The 17,073-nt window shown below is 36.2% G+C and overlaps 1 protein-coding gene across 1 annotated transcript; it reads right to left on the bottom strand.

Moving 5' to 3' along the window:
- Nucleotides 1–2,237: 2,237 nt before the first annotated feature.
- LOC132549386 (nose resistant to fluoxetine protein 6-like) lies at nt 2,238–12,275 on the bottom strand (the record flags this gene model as incomplete). Its single annotated transcript, XM_060213313.1, has 13 exons — nt 12,029–12,275; nt 11,201–11,373; nt 9,645–9,729; nt 8,795–8,885; nt 8,349–8,575; nt 7,344–7,511; nt 6,843–6,939; nt 5,348–5,440; nt 4,742–4,913; nt 4,245–4,324; nt 3,788–3,910; nt 3,089–3,212; nt 2,238–2,468 (listed from the first exon to the last, which is right to left on the bottom strand). Coding segments are annotated over exons 1-13 (1,911 nt in total), but the record flags the coding sequence as incomplete, so codon positions are not given.
- Nucleotides 12,276–17,073: the final 4,798 nt, after the last annotated feature.

Here is a 17,073-nt window from a genome sequence, read left to right as displayed (position 1 = left end):
AATTATGTCATTGGAGAAATGTTATGTTCACAGATGAGTCTAGGTTTTGTGTTGACTTCCATGACGGTAGGAGGAGGGTATGGAGAACCCAAGGAGAGCGCTATGCAGACTGCTGTGTTGTCCAGCATGATCGCTTTGGTGGTGGGTCAGTGATGGTTTGGGCAGGGATCAGTGTTGACTTCCATACAGACCTCTACATCATAGACAATGGATCTTTAACAGCTGTTCGATACAGGGACGAGATTCTACACCCTATAGTAAGGCCCATTGCAGGAGTTGTTGGCCATGATTTTATTCTGATGGATGATAATGCTCGTCCTCACCGTGCTCGTGTGGTCAACGACTATCTTCAACGTGAAGCAATCGTTCGCATGGACTGGCCAAGTCGTTCTCCTGATCTGAACCCTATCGAGCATGCTTGGGACACCTTGCAACGCCGGGTTTCAGCTCGACCTAATCCGCCACAGAACCGCCAACAGCTTATGATTGCTCTGCAAGGGGAATGGCAGCGCATCCCACAGATCAGCCACCGACGACTAATAAGGAGCATGTGCAGACGTTGCAGGGCAGTTATTGATGTCAACGGAGGTCATACTGCCTATTAAACTGCCAATTGCAGTTTGATGAGTTTTCCTTGTCTACATGATTAACTTGCTCTACTTCCTCTTACACTTTGATTTCAAGGGTGCTGTTACTCAGGGTTATCTGCTCTTGGTAGCAATTACCACAAATGAATTTGTTTTGTGTAATTAAAGACTAAAATGAATGTTCTGTCATTAAAATTTAAAATATAATCATATTATTATTTGTATGTAAAACTGCACTGTTTCAAGTTTATGATCCTTAACTTATTTTGTTCAGTATATTATATCTGAAACATCAATGCAAAAAAACTGAAATGCTTTGTGTAAATGGAACTGATGGTCCAGTAACCCATCGAGACTACAGGGATAGGGTACACTGTTTAATAAAAGTGGAGACATTCTCTTTATGTTCTTGATTAGTAACTACTAATACACCACAATTTGGTGTCTACTGACCACTACTACCATACTGGGAAACATCGTCACTGGGCTGAAAATGATGTGAATCCCTACTTTGATATCTTGCCTTTGTCTTCATTTTGTTGAGTCGTCAATCGTTAATATATAATGGACAAAGCAGCGTTTGAAAGAGATACATTCAAAGCCAATCCATCCTAATGTTATATCCACATTTCAAGATTTATATGGCAAGTATGTTTTTCATGCCTGCAGTTCAGGCGTCCAGTAACTTCATCTTTGTCTGCAAACACTATTACGTTTCCTGTTTACAAACAAAAATATCTCGGGTTGCTTTATAACGAAGGAAACTCTAACTAGACATTATTCAATCTTTCATATGACGTAATACTAGCTAATCATGCTTCGGTATTACAATGATTTAGATTGCCTATTAATGATAAGGATACAGACCTTCCCCAACAGGCTATTGGCATAGCTATGGGATCTAACTGCGCACTTCTGCGCCTGACTTGTTTTTGTTTTCATACGAGCAGGAAGTTATTGAAGAGCTTATCAGAACATGTCCCAGAGTCGTTTATTTTCACCTTAAGATATATATATAATTTATTGACCACGTCCATCGTATATATCCACCTGAACTGGAAATCGAAGACACGACGTACTCTTCTACATCAACTGCTTATCTCAATCTTTTCGTACAACGAGACAAACACCAGCTTTTCACCAAGCTTCATGATAAACGTAATGATTTTAATTTCATTATTGTGAATTTTCCATTTCTGGATAGCAATATCCCTGCATTTCTAACCTATGGTATTTACATGTCATCATTCATTCGATATCAAAGGGCCTGTTCCCATTATCACGATTTTCTTGCAAGAAGTCGTCAACTGACGTACAATAAGGGTTCCAAAGATACTGGTTGATGAAAATATTGGGGAAAGTTTATGTTCGCAATGGTGATTTCATTGAGTAATATTCTATTTTTTGTGTGATATGAAGCTGGACGTATTTGATACTCGTTAGGTTGGTTCCGTTTTTGTTTACCTTGTTCTCATTTGAGAACGTGCCTTACTTATTTTGATTGATCAAGGTTTACATGGCGGGTGTCGCCAATGAAGTAGAAGACGCTAATTCTTCTTGAACACGCCTTATTCTCCTTGTACTTTTTCAGAATCATTCTTTTGTTCATGTTTCTCAGTTGTATGGAATTTAAGTTTAGATTATGATTACGTTGGCATTTTCTTGATGTTTTAGTAATAAGCTTAAGAAGTTACCTCCATTTCCAGTCGCACATGCAAAAATAACCCAGCTGACACAAACTCCCCACACACTTCTATGGACAGTATTGTAAAATGCAGCAACGGATGTAGATAATAAAGTGCCGGTAAGAGAATCATACAAGCCGTATACAATTAAACATGCAACGAGAGCCGCTACCAACCAGCAAAACAGGTTCACAGCCTAAAAATGAAAACACCACATTCATTCCATGCAATGAATAACACATATATAATATTAGTATGTTTTCCCCTATCAATGGCAAAATAAGTTGTTTTTAATATATGCTCATGTCAAAAACACAGTAGGAAGATATGAATGACTTGCTTTCAACAGTAGACGAACCGACTGTTACGCCAATTCCCTACTAATATACACAGAAAAGATCAAGCGAGTTATCTTTTCCTAGTGTTCTTATGGATGTGACTAAGATAAAGCAAGTGTCAGATGAGAAGGAATATGCAGTTTAGTTCAATTTATTGTTGATTTACGTCCTATTAACAACTGGGATCATTTAAGGATTTGGCAGGTATGTGGGATGGAGGAAAATCGGAGTTCTCGGAGGAAAACAACCAATCGGCCCAACTCTGCAGTAGGACCACAAGGAACAACAAAGTTGCAAAGGGCAAAGGCTAATTGAAGCTACAATAGAAGATGCTGAGGAAATATAGATTTTCCAATGAGCACGTTGAAATAAGATATCTAGCCTTATTTCTCCATTGTATGTCATTTATATGTGTTAGTAATAAAAAGTTATTTATGCTGATTCATTAATTCATTTATTTCTGTAGTTTTAACTCTACCTTGTTTATCTTGAATCGACAGTTACAAGCCTGTAGGAGATATCCTGCCATTATTCCCACAATATAAGGTCCTATCCTACACCATGGCTTGAAGTAGTAGTCCATCATGTAGGAATTGGTGGCTCTGTAAAGAACAAATAATGTTTTCCTGCTGAGTATTGCATCTCACTAGGGAGACTAATTCCCTGTTTTCAGAATGTGTATAATGACGCTTAACTTTATTTATAAGTAGACATCGTTTATTTAGAAATGAATTTATAGGATTTTAAGAAGAATCTAAAACCTTAACCAGGTTTCCGGTTTCACGAATCTTTCTTAACTTAAAAATTGCCCCTTGGAAAGAATTAGCTTTTCCTTAACTTACGTAATCCATTTTTATGATAGTTGAATTTCCTTGAAAAAGATTCTTAAAACTAGGGACAGCCTTTTCGAATCAAAATATTGCGCATTTCAATGATAATTATATCGAATCATATATCAATTCTTGAGGAGCTCGTCTATAACGGGTTTAATATTTTGGTTTATATATCTTAATATGAGGACTCAACAAACCTTTTCTGCGGTAACCTCTTAATTGCGTATTGTTATGTATGGTTTTATTGGTATCTCTCTCCTAAATCAAGAACAATGTGCATATTCCTATATTTCAAAATAATACGAAATTTTTCCATATTAATTGGATCATTTTTGTATACGTACTCGGGGCCTACCCTTGGTTCCATAGGGCTGGCGGCCCATCCATGGTGGACGCTCAACAGTCCAGTAGCAATGAACGACGCCAATAGGAAGATACCACAGACAACGAAGCCTATAAACTTATTACTGTAAAGTAAGATAGCCAAATATTGATGTACAGAGATTTTGTAATATATATAACAAACGGTCGATAAAAGTGTTAGTTTTCCCTGTCACGGTTTTACAAAATAAAAAATACATTCAAATGTTACTATTGTGTTTCGATTCTTTGTTTATAAATATGTGGTTAATTATTACTAAATTCAAAAAATATGTCCATCAAATAATTTGCGTCTATTTGAATCTCTGGTAAGTCTTCAGCAAAATTAAAATTTTACTTATAGAAAGTTACTATCTAAGTCTGTAAAATCAGGTATATATGAGATCAAATTGTATAGAGGATCATGACAAGTATACTTACTAATATAATGGAACCAGCATCAAAGGACTGATCACGAAAAACTGCATATCATTAGCCAGATACCATGACCATCCTATACACTGACACAGAAGAGAAACAAATAAGACCGTCAAATCTCTTAAAAAGGTCATTTATCTCTGAAAATTTGAAATTTTCGTCAAATGGAAGCTCTGTTGAATCATGTTAATGATTGATTAGATTGAAATAGCAACTGAAAGCATAGTCATGTTATGTAATAGTGTCGAGTGCCCTTCCTCGAAATTCCAAGGATTACGATTAATCATAAGAGATCGTAACGTTTGGATTTTAGGATGTATAGTGTCTTGCACCGTCATCTGGTTAAGATATCTTACTAGTGTTATTGCTGTGTATGTAAAGGTTGCCCTATAAGGCACTCGCTCCGGTTTTTGTGAACACAATAACCTCAACCCCAAGCCCACTCTTAAGTAACTGATCAATTGAACCCAAAAAGAAAACAAAACTATTTGACAACTTACCATCTTTTCTGGTTTTACAAGGTTATTTATGTACAACAGGTTCGTCCACCAAGTGTCCTTGCAGTAATCCTGTTCGGTTCCCTTCCTAGACCACATAGGCCCGCCGTCTCCGCCCATGTAGCGAGTCAATGTCGCGCTTATCATTAGCACTAACATATATGGAGGTGTCAATCTAAAAAAGGTAAACATATTCGGGGATGAATTGAAAACCCTTCGTTTTCCTCAATTTGGTTTATTTTCTTCGTTATCGCAGATTTTCTCAGTTCACCATCATAATCTGTCTACCAACGTGTACTTGGTTTGTAAATGGAAAGGTAATTTTTACAAAGGATAATCTTATTTATAACAGAAATAATCGTATATATTGTTTTAACATGTATTGCTTGATTTAAACTAAGTGACTTAGCTGCATTTAGCATTTTGTCAGATTGTTTGCATGAACATTGTTACAATATCTTTCACTTTTTTCCTTTATGTTAGCAGTTAAACATTATATGTTTTGACACTAATTGAGCAAAACAATGTGTTATTATTAATAACATGATAAAAAGTACTAATTCGTGTGAAGTTTTAAATCAATCGTTTGTATTGGAACGGCTTCCATACCTCCAAAATCTATGGAAGTAAAACATAGGCCAGTTCATCTTTCCGTTATTCTTCTTCATTTCCTTCATAAATAAGTACGCGAGTAGTAGACCACTGGAAGTACAAAAACATTTCAAAAATTGAATGTAAACCTATGAATCTGAACCAAATATACAAATAAATCATCTATGCAAAATGAGTTGCAGCCTAGCGATGGTAGTTCGAGAAAATATGGTGCTGATACATTTTTGTACGCTTGTGATTCCATGATGATATTTTACTTTCTGGCTAGAGGCGCTGCTACCTCTTGAAATATTATGCGATAAACGGGATAAATTCTGCATTAAATGCGTATGATATGTGTTTGTTATTTCTGCCATCCTGTTTCTGTCATCAAATTAAGACAAGCAATAAGTATTGGTACTCACAGCACTGTACCTCACTTTAAGCTATACATGACTTAGTGATCCGGGCGGTTTATTATATAATAGGATGTAATTAACATGATTAAATCTATCAAACTGATTTTATTGCACATATCTATACATTAGTATCCGTGTATAAAAGCATATAAAATATATTTCCTTATATTTTTAAAAACATTTTTATGCTGGGTATTCATTCTCGCGCCATTGTTGATGAAAATAACAAAATGAAATTCTCGAACATATCACTAATTATGCAGTGGGTGTTATGTTTCCGTTGTGACCATATGGCACTTCAATGAGTTAACACAACGAAAGCACTCAAAATTGATCATTGAAGGACTCCCATCTGTCGTACCAACTGCTAACGTAATGTCCTAGACAGTCGCGGGACCAAATTTATTCTATGAGAACAGGTGTCAACAGGGACTCAACAATACAAAAACAACCAAGAAAATACCGAAATGTAAAACGGAACCTTAATTCAAACTCATATTCCATAAATTTGGAGCAAAATATCAACAAAGAAAGTCAACACGGAGATGCTTGAAAAAGTACAAGTATAATAGCACCATGTGTTCAGCAAGACTATGAGTCTTCTGCTTTATAGAAATCACCCGCCATATACATCTGTGTCATTTCATGTAGGTAATACCAGGTTTCTATAAGAGAATAAGGGCAATAGCAGCATAACTACCAGGTAAACATTACGAAATGAGAAAATTGAAACGAACAGAAAACAAGGATTACAATATTTGACAGTAGTTCAGAGTCTCATCAATATCACCTTGAACGGTAATATCGAATAAAGCCCTGATTCTGCAGGTTCGCTTGTGCCATTTTGATCGCAGGATATGAGATGAAACGGACAGAGAGGTCGTTATAAGACGTCAACATACACATACTGTTCTGTTAGGGGTAAGGTCACCAAGGGACCAACTTTCACCTGCTTCCTTATAGCATACACTTCAGTTGTTCATTTGGATCCTTGGGGATGCATTTGCTTCAACATGAAATCAGACTAGGCAAAAAATATCAACTAACGCATTCGTTTTACGTATACAAATGGAGTATTAATTTTAGTTATTTACCTCATGGTGAAGAAAGAATCCACAGATACAAAGGCGTTTCCTATTGCTTGAAATGTCCATCTATTAATCATCTCCGTGTAGAAAGGAATCATATTCACTTTGAGGAAATAAAAATAAATTTATAAGTTTGTAAATCGGTCAAACAAAAAAAAACTAGATGAAAGGTATCTCACTACAAGTCACTCAAAACACAGTAAAATAGGCTTTTATAGGCAGGAATTTGTTTCAGCAACCAGGTGTGGATCGGTATTATACAAGTGATTTTAAAGTTCAAATTAAACAGCTGTTTCGTCCTTCTAGGACTCATTGGTGAGGCTGATGATGGCTTACATTTTTGAAACCGAGGAGGTGACTGAGGGGGAAAATCATCATGTTGATGGAGAGATTATCCTTAATTCAACACAATACGTAAGATCCATTAGAGAAATTATCACTTGACGTTGAGCACAAAATTGATTACAATGAAAATTATTTGCAAGTATAAAAGTATCGGACACTAACCCGAAAAATCTAAACCTGCTGAGTAGTTATGACCAAGTATAACCCAAGTGATACTCAGAAATCTCATGCCATTTAAAGCAGTAAGACTTCCTTCGCCTTGTGCAGTACTCAGAAGCTTTTCACCATTCGTCTTCATCGAAAATGCGATAAGGATTTTTCCGATTGTCCCTGGAAAGTTAATTGGTATGACATTTATTAACGAACTCTTCTTTGTAAATGTATGATAAAAAGCCAACGTATTGCATTTTTCGCAGTGAAATATCAGGTTTTATTTTGAAATTACCGAGAGAAATTAATAGGGCTTAACTAACGTTTTACATTCAGATGACAGTTTCTGCAGGGCGAATATCAATTTATCCCAAGGTACATTGCAGTATGATCAAGGAATAATAACACTAAATGACATTGTGATAATACATGCACTTACTTTTCCTGGCCAACCTAATTAAATTAAAAGAGTGTTACTCGTGTTGCATTTACCTACTTTGTGATAGATTATTGCAGTCTTATGTCTTCGATGTGAAACATATGTATATTATCTGACGGAGAATAAAAGAACACACTAATCGACCGAGTGGCAAACTCAAACTGTCTTTTTCTTCATTTCTTGGTGATAAGTAAGTACACTTCATCTTGTGGGGTTGAAACTGTGATATATCATCCGTGCTGCACACACCATTGAAATACAAATCAGTTTGCAGTTGATGTGATGATGAAATATTACTCTAATTCACCAACAAACAAGGAATATATATATCCTTACTATGATTCTATGACAAACTATGCTCGTCATTAGGGTCTAATTTGTTCTTCAAACTTCTGCATTGCCTGTGGAATATCAAAAAAGTTCCTTTAAGGATTTCCTGTAAAACTTCACTTTTGTCTATCTAGTTTTTACTACTTGTCGGCTTCAATTTGGATTACATTGGATTTCTGTAATTTTTTAAGGTTATGTTTTTGAAAATTCTTCTTAAAATGATAAAACTCAGAGCAACTTAATCTTACCTTCTTCATGTTTAACGACCGTTGGTTTTTGTTTGATTTTTTTCAGAAGTGTTGTACTCTCGTTCAGAGAAGATTCTGATTGGTATCGGTCAGCTTCCATGTCGGTTTTCACAATTTGATCTCGTTTCTCTTGTTCCTGTCTCTCCTTTTCCCTTATATATCGTACGACGATGACGTCATATCCTGTCCCTAGTACCATCATCAATCCTATAATACTGCAGATCGTTCTGTAAGATTTACAAAAGACATATGAGTAAACAACACTTTTCGATACAGATTTAGAATGAAATGAATTAGGGCCAAATAATGCAATAAAATGCATACAGCTGTTCCGTGTTTATATAACTCATCCGAGACTCGAATATTGTGTTTTAAACTTTGTATTTTACATTACGATGATACTAGTCACTTAACATTCCATCCATACCTACCACAATTCAACTTACAAGCTAACAATGGCCCGTGCGTCGTATTCTGTCTCTACCGATGGGCAGTCAGTGAGGCTGAAATGCATTTTGTCTGACAGCAGTGATAATGCTAAAACAGAAAAAAAATATTATGTTTACAACACGAAGTTCGAACTAATCCAGAGTCATCCTGATTTAAATTTCTGTCCTTTTAAAAAAACACCATTAATGTATAAAAATGGCATCTGCGCAAACCTTTCCCCAAAAATACTGATGTCGGATTAATGTATCAATTATTACAACTTACAATCAATTCATTATCCGCTTATATTTTTGATGTTACAGTTTCCAATTTGTATGATTTTTGAATGTATCATTCATTGTAGCGCGCCTCTGTATCTCACTACACATCATAAGCGACGGAGTTTATCCTCCTTCTCACATATATTGGGGTCGGGCAATTTTGTCTTGTTTGTTCTCGTAAAAAGATATTGAAAAACTCTAACATTGTGACAGTTTCGTACTGTTTATAACCAGCCGGTGAACTAACTTGTCTATTTATATTTTATATCTCATATTTTAATCTTTTGTGTTAACATACCCATTTAAGATTTTTAGCATTTGTCTTTTACCTTTTAGTTTGTTTGATGTTATTTCCTTTTTGGATCGCTGTGTGTTTCACCTGTCGATTACCCTAATGACCTTTTATGCGTTGACGAGCCGTTAAGAATGCAATAATAGTTTTAGCTCATAGTTCAGTGTGATAGCAATTGCGCCTACCCTTAGGGGCATGGTATCACAAACAGTAAACCTGCCCATTCAAGTAGGCCAAGATGTGCTGATAAAACACCGTCTCCCCAACTCGCACCCTAACCATAGGAGTACTTACCTAAATTCATCAATGCTGTGGTATCTTCTTCGCTGCACGTTTTAGGAACACAAGTCCCATAAGTAGCCGTTATACCCTGAAAACCCTGTAAATGGAAACACGAGTAACGATTATTACTATGTCCTTCTTCCAACCATTAGGTCGGAGAAATGAACTCCCTGCTCTTACCACAGTTAAAGGCGTTTAAGTTCGGGAAAAACCTCTACCATCACCACAATCTGACTTTCTTACTTCCTCGATGATTTTCTTTTTCATTTAATGTTCATGAATACACAATTGAAGCGATATCATATCCATTCAGTGTCCATGCTGCAACAACAGACCCAAGAAGGTTCCTAGCGCGCCTACAATTATCTAATCTTTATTTTTTATAATTAAGCTGGTTCATACACCATCTTTTTATTTGTTCTCTCCATTGATCAGAAATGAATAAATTACACGTCAACATATCAAGCATAGGCAACAAAATTCCGGCATTTATTACATATATTCCTATCTCTCCGGTATTTTATCAGAAATACATAAAAATGCAATTCAATACGAATTCTAAGATGGCAATCTGTTGATTTTTTCACAATAACAAACTTCAAAATTCATTGTCAAAATGAAAGATGGCCAATTGTCCGTCTTTTTTCTTCTCATCTGTCCAAAAATCAAAAGGACACAACAAGGCAGCCAGGGAAACTAACACAAGAAATAGAAGAACGGTCAGTCCCTTACTAAAATGGTGATGTTAATCTTTGTCGAAATCCCAATACAATCGGAATATTTATTTACCCGAAGACCCTTGTAAATATACATTGAGTATGACAATATCTACATAGCAAAGGAAGTTTTTGTGTTCTATCAATGACATCAGACAGGTCAGAACACTTGATATCGTATGATCATAATGCGAACTAGGATATTATCCACACTCGCACATACTAACGTTAATCTAACATAACGTTTGATGCTGTTCTCTTCTAAGATACGTTGACAAACTTCAAATAATGAATCAAATATGAATTTTAAGAAACACAACAAATGTTTGAAAAGAAAACTTATCTAACCCCTGGTCGTCCTTTTCTACTATTTGTATGACTTTGCTTCTTGTTTTGAATATACAATGAGTGCAGCCAAGCAGAGAGAAATTGTACCGAGACACCCAGTCAATTCTACCTCCGGAGAGAAATCTCAATACAGAATTGTAAGCATCGCTTTCATATCAAATGATACACTAAACATTTCTTTGTTTAATATGATAATTTAATGTTAATATTTACGTTTATTATGTTGTTTGTGATATTTACATTTATACTGATTATGAGCATGAAAAGCATATATATATATATATATATATATATATATATAAGGGCATCATAAATGTGAATATTGACAGTATATTAACATTTCAGAGACAGAACAGTTTGTCTTTAGATACACCTGTCTTCCACCAAACACAGCTCGTTAGTGTTAGTAACCCGACTTGTTCACTCGTATGTTTTCTATTTTATCAACTCGGCCTTTTGATATTTCTGTTCAAACAATACATTACATGTACCCGTATGACATACCAGAGCCAGCTGTCCTTTACAGTATTTGCCTTGGAGTATATATTGCGGTCCAGTGTTGTTCACCATGTCTGTATATACTAATCCCTCTACAGAGTTACACTGGTCGTACGAGCCAATCCAATGTACGTTTCCGTCGGTCAATCCACTGCCTGGCTTTCCAAGAGAGTCGATTACTGAGAAGAAAGAATATAGCATGAAATACGACATAAGTACTGTTTTAATCATAAAGATAACCTTCTGACAAGTAAAATTATTTTAATTCAAACTCTAATATTTACAAAAGTCAGATTTGTTCCGCGACCCCTGGAAAAGCGTAAGGAGAATAAGACCAAGTGTTCTGAAGAGTAAACGTCTACTGCTTTATCGATGACACTCTCCATATAATGAATGGTCAATCCAAAGTAATTGATATCACGTTATCAAATGAGAACAAGCGAATGATTGTGCAACCAGCATGCATACTAAGATCTATACACATTGACTCTTTAGTAATTGAAGATAATATATACTTATTATTGGTAAAAACGAAATGTCGAAAGAATCCTTTATAGAGACTCTCAAGATATGGAATCTTGTACAAATTTCGTTGTACTCCAGCATATGTTATAGTACTAGACAACTTGTGCGGTTTCTGCTAATTCGTTCCAAGTCTTCGATACGGGGACACAAATGCTCTCGTGTTTAATTTTGTCCTGGTTAGATATTCACTGTGATGACACTATACAACCAATCACCATCGTTCTAAATATTCATGGAACCTTCTTTATAGGACTTTGACTGTTGCAAGGACGTAAAGCCCAAACAGATTAACAAATAATGTATACTTACATCGTGAGGCCCAATACTCCCTTCTTTGAAAACCAAGTATGATTTGTTTTGTGTCCCTCAAACAAGTGTCAGACACGTTATACATCTCTGCGGCTTCAGCATCGAAAGTAGAAAGAGCGTCACTAAGCTTCTGTTGATATGGCTGCAGCACATCACTAGAAATACTGTGAAGCAGTTCTGTCTTTTCCTCCATTTCCCGTGCAGTCGAATGTTTTCTTTTAGCAAATTCCAAAAAGTTTGCAAACATTTTGTTGTATTGTGAAATTTCATCTGCTTCCGTGGATTTTGATATAACGATGACGCATGGTACTACCAAGAGAATAAGTCTTTGGAAAAACATAGCTGAATTCTTCTAGGTTCGTGTTCTGTGTTACTAACGTGAAAGAAAAATAAACGCTCAGAGGTAAACCGTGTCTATATACCCGGAGCTGTATTCTGGTTAGATAAGTGATGTAAACTCACGTGATAATGACATTGCCCGACCCAAATTTTCACGTCACGAATTGTGTATTACAAAATCACCAAGCGATTCCTTTGTGTACATAAAGGTTTGGCGTGATATTTTTATGGAGATACGGATTATACCAAATATGGTCACAAACAACAAGTAAAATTGACGTTGATATCTGTGGCCAGTCAGTGCTTGGCAAATAAAACATTATCAAGTTATAATGATCTATTTATAAAATTGTACCCCATATAACATACCTTACCTGTGATTACTGGTCTTTTCTTGGAGAAAATTATTTTCACCAAAGTTGAACTCCTGTCCTAATTTGATAACTTATCTTAATCTTTCTTTGTATCTTATATTTCATTGACCATCAACAAACAAATCAATGCTCCTCTCGTTGTTGATGACACCCATTATACGTCCGTAAAGAACATCTTGGGTGTTGTTGGGATGTCCAAGGCAATTAAATAAACGAGTCGGTTCAATGTCAATTGCAAATATCTTAATATAAACACGATAATGTTGGTGAACAATTAACAATACAGCACTGACATATGGCTTACTTGTTCTAACAAAACATAATTTAAAACTGAATGTCAAGTATGGAGAAGTGTGAATTATAGATTTAGGTTTCCTTATAGTAGACCACATATAGACTTCCAGCTGAAAGTGCGCTGTGCACATAAAGCATTGCCAAATTTAAATAGAGATATTTAAGGAATGCAGCATATCAACGGTTAATACTTCGGTGTCACCCAGACACGAAAGCATATCATTAATTCATGTAAAAAAAACAAATACGGATGAATACTGTATCTGATAATATTAAATGTAAACTGGTAAAATAAACTTGAAAATTCAAGGTTTGTTATTTGGTTGTTTCTCCTTAATAAAGGGAGATGTACAGCATTTAGAAATGTCTGTTCGTGCGTCCGTAATTTTGATACCAGCGGGACAAAAATAAACTGAAACCTACCATTTTTGAAATTTAAAAAAATAAAAAATGTAAGTAAAAACAAAAAAAAACCTTAAAGATCTCATCCTCGACAGATTTAATTGGTATTTTATGTATTAGATCATGTTCTCAAGACTTGTCACCCCGTTAGGTTTTTGTGGTCATTACACGACTTAATAGGTCTTTCGAGTCACTTCAGAATAAAACAGATTTTAAAGTAGGGGTAAATCTACGCGACCCCTTGTTCACAGCGTTGTTAAACTCTAGAAAATTGATGCATATGTATAAGTTGAAAATATCTTGATATAAATTTAAACACTTTTCTTGTGAAAGGAATTCCTTACTGTTATTGGTTATTGTTTCCTGTCCAAATAAAGCTGATGTGAAGGTGAAGAAAACAACAAAGCGTGGCTGACAGCTGATCGGTGTGTATGTTAAAGGTTCAAGGTAAGCGGATCATAGTCATGTCAGCTATTATTTATGTAACTGTAAGATTCGTAAATAGATATCAAAGTTTTCAATGAGCAATATACTGATATATGACCCAGTCATCCGAGTTCGTCCTAGATAGATTAGGCTGTAGTATTTCACCAAAGTGGTGACATCCCCATATATTATCAATGATCATATTAGTCATCAATTACACGGGAATCAGACGTGTACACATATCTTTCTTCATCTTGTCTGGAGATCCTCTTTAATATTTTAAGCCCTTGTCATCATTCAGTGTTTTATTTTCACAGTTGTTTTCTCTTTTACCATTTTAATCCTGTTTTGGTGTTTCCAATTTCTTATCGATTTATTTGAAATTCGCAAGGGCCAATCATCACGAAGCAAAGAAATTGTGTTTTACAGGAGACATGTTGATTCGACAACTCTTACAAGGGTTCTTGTCGTTTCTGTTAAGGCGTGTGTGTGTTGTGTTGTGTGTGTAGGTGTGTGTAATGTCTTGTTACAAAACCTGGATAAATCTATTGAAATTTCGAACTATTTTTGATGATGGAATGATTTATAGGTGCCTTTTGATCAGGCGACTACATGGTTACATTCATATTTTGATTTCTCTTTTTTTCAGGTACCTTGAAAATTTATGTATTTCCCTTTGGCGTCGGATGGGTTTATCGCCATCCTATTCGATATTGGTCAATGATATAAGTATGTACTTTTATATTATAAGCATCATATCATGCCATGATAAAGGTCAAGGTCATCTTTATCTTCATCATATACATACAATATATTAAAAGTCACTGACCAACAATATTTTCTTTTTGTGTCTGGAAAATTCCACATCCAAATTTGTTAACTTGTAGTTTCTTGTAGTGTTCGGTAACATTTGCTGTGACTTCACGGAAGAAAATTTAACACATCACAATTTGTGTTGTAACCATGTATGACAGTACACATTTTTTCATATCATTTTCTAGTGTACATAAGGAAAATAGACATATCAGTGTCTGGTGCATAAATGTGGTGACTGGGTAATAGATATGTCAGTCTCTAATGTCGTTAGGTGATGACTGGGTAATAGATATGTCAGTCTCTAGTGTAGTTAGGTGATGACTGGGTAATAGATATGTCAGTCTCTAGTGTAGTTAGGTGATGACTGGGTAATAGACATGTCAGTCTCTAGTGTAGTTAGGTGATGACTGGGTAATAGACATGTCAGTCTAGTGTCGTTAGGTGATGACTGGGTAATAGACATGTCAGTCTCTAGTGTAGTTAGGTGATGACTGGGTAGCAGACATGTCAGTCTCTAGTGTAGTTAGGTGATGACTGGGTAATAGACATGTCAGTCTCTAGTGTAGTAAGGTGATGACTGGGTAATAGATATGTCAGTCTCTAGTGTAGTTAGGTGATGACTGGGTAATAGATATGTCAGTCTCTAGTGTAGTTAGGTGATGACTGGGTAATAGATATGTCAGTCTCTAGTGTAGTTAGGTGATGACTGGGTAATAGACATGTCAGTCTCTAGTGTAGTTAGGTGATGACTGGGTAATAGACATGATGCCAGTCTAGTGTCGTTAGTCAGTCTAGTGTGTAGTTAGGTTAGGTGATGACTGGGTAATAGACATGTCAGTCTCTAGTGTAGTTAGGTGATGACTGGGTAGCAGACATGTCAGTCTCTAGTGTAGTTAGGTGATGACTGGGTAATAGACATGTCAGTCTCTAGTGTAGTTAGGTGATGACTGGGTAATAGAAATGTCAGTCTAGTGTCGTTAGGTGATGACTGGGTAATAGATATGTCAGTCTCTAGTGTAGTTAGGTGATGACTGGGTAATAGATATGTCAGTCTCTAGTGTAGTTAGGTGATGACTGGGTAATAGATATGTCAGTCTCTAGTGTAGTTAGGTGATGACTGGGTAATAGACATGTCAGTCTCTAGTGTAGTTAGGTGATGACTGGGTAATAGACATGTCAGTCTAGACTAGTGTAGTTAGGTGATGACTGGGTAATAGACATGTCAGTCTCTAGTGTAGTTAGGTGATGACTGGGTAGACATGTCAGTCTAGACATGTCAGTCTCTAGTGTAGTTAGGTGATGACTGGGTAATAGACATGTCAGTCTCTAGTGTAGTTAGGTGATGACTGGGTAATAGATATGTCAGTCTCTAGTGTAGTTAGGTGATGACTGGGTAATAGACATGTCAGTCTCTAGTGTAGTTAGGTGATGACTGGGTAATAGACATGTCAGTCTCTAGTGTAGTTAGGTGATGACTGGGTAATAGACATGTCAGTCTCTAGTGTAGTTAGGTGATGACTGGGTAATAGACATGTCAGTCTCTAGTGTAGTTAGGTGATGACTGGGTAATAGACATGTAAGTCTCTAGTGTAGTTAGGTGATGACTGGGTAATAGACATGTCAGTCTCTAGTGTAGTTAGGTGATGACTGGGTAATAGACATGTCAGTCTCTAGTGTAGTTAGGTGATGACTGGGTAATAGACATGTCAGTGTCGTTAGGTGATGACTGGGTAATAGACATGTCAGTCTCTAGTGTAGGTAGGTGATGACTGGGTAATAGATGTCAGTCTAGTGTCGTTAGGTGATGACTGGGTAATAGACATGTCAGTCTCTAGTGTAGTTAGGTGATGACTGGGTAATAGACATGTCAGTCTCTAGTGTAGTTAGGTGATGACTGGGTAATAGACATGTCAGTCTCTAGTGTAGTTAGGTGATGACTGGGTAATAGACATGTCAGTCTCTAGTGTAGTTAGGTGATGACTGGGTAATAGACATGTCAGTCTCTAGTGTAGTTAGGTGATGACTGGGTAATAGACATGTCAGTCTCTAGTGTAGTTAGGTGATGACTGGGTAATAGACATGTCAGTCTCTAGTGTAGTTAGGTGATGACTGGGTAATAGACATGTCAGTCTCTAGTGTAGTTAGGTGATGACTGGGTAATAGACATGTCAGTCTCTAGTGTAGTTAGGTGATGACTGGGTAATAGACATGTCAGTCAGTGTAGTTAGGTGATGACTGGGTAATAGACATGTCAGTCTCTAGTGTAGTTAGGTGATGACTGGGTAGCAGACATGTCAGTCTCTAGTGTAGTTAGGTGATGACTGGGTAATAGATATGTCAGTCTCTAGTGTAGTTAGGTGATGACTGGAAAATAGACATGTCAGTCTCTAGTGT

The sequence above is a fragment of the Ylistrum balloti genome, unplaced genomic scaffold (genome assembly GCF_031769215.1).
Source record: "Ylistrum balloti isolate Yb309-2 unplaced genomic scaffold, AGI_CSIRO_Ybal_v1 Utg370056, whole genome shotgun sequence".
Taxonomy (NCBI): domain Eukaryota; kingdom Metazoa; phylum Mollusca; class Bivalvia; order Pectinida; family Pectinidae; genus Ylistrum; species Ylistrum balloti.
Note: the sequence above shows the minus strand (reverse complement) of the source record. Positions and strands in the feature narration are given on the sequence as shown.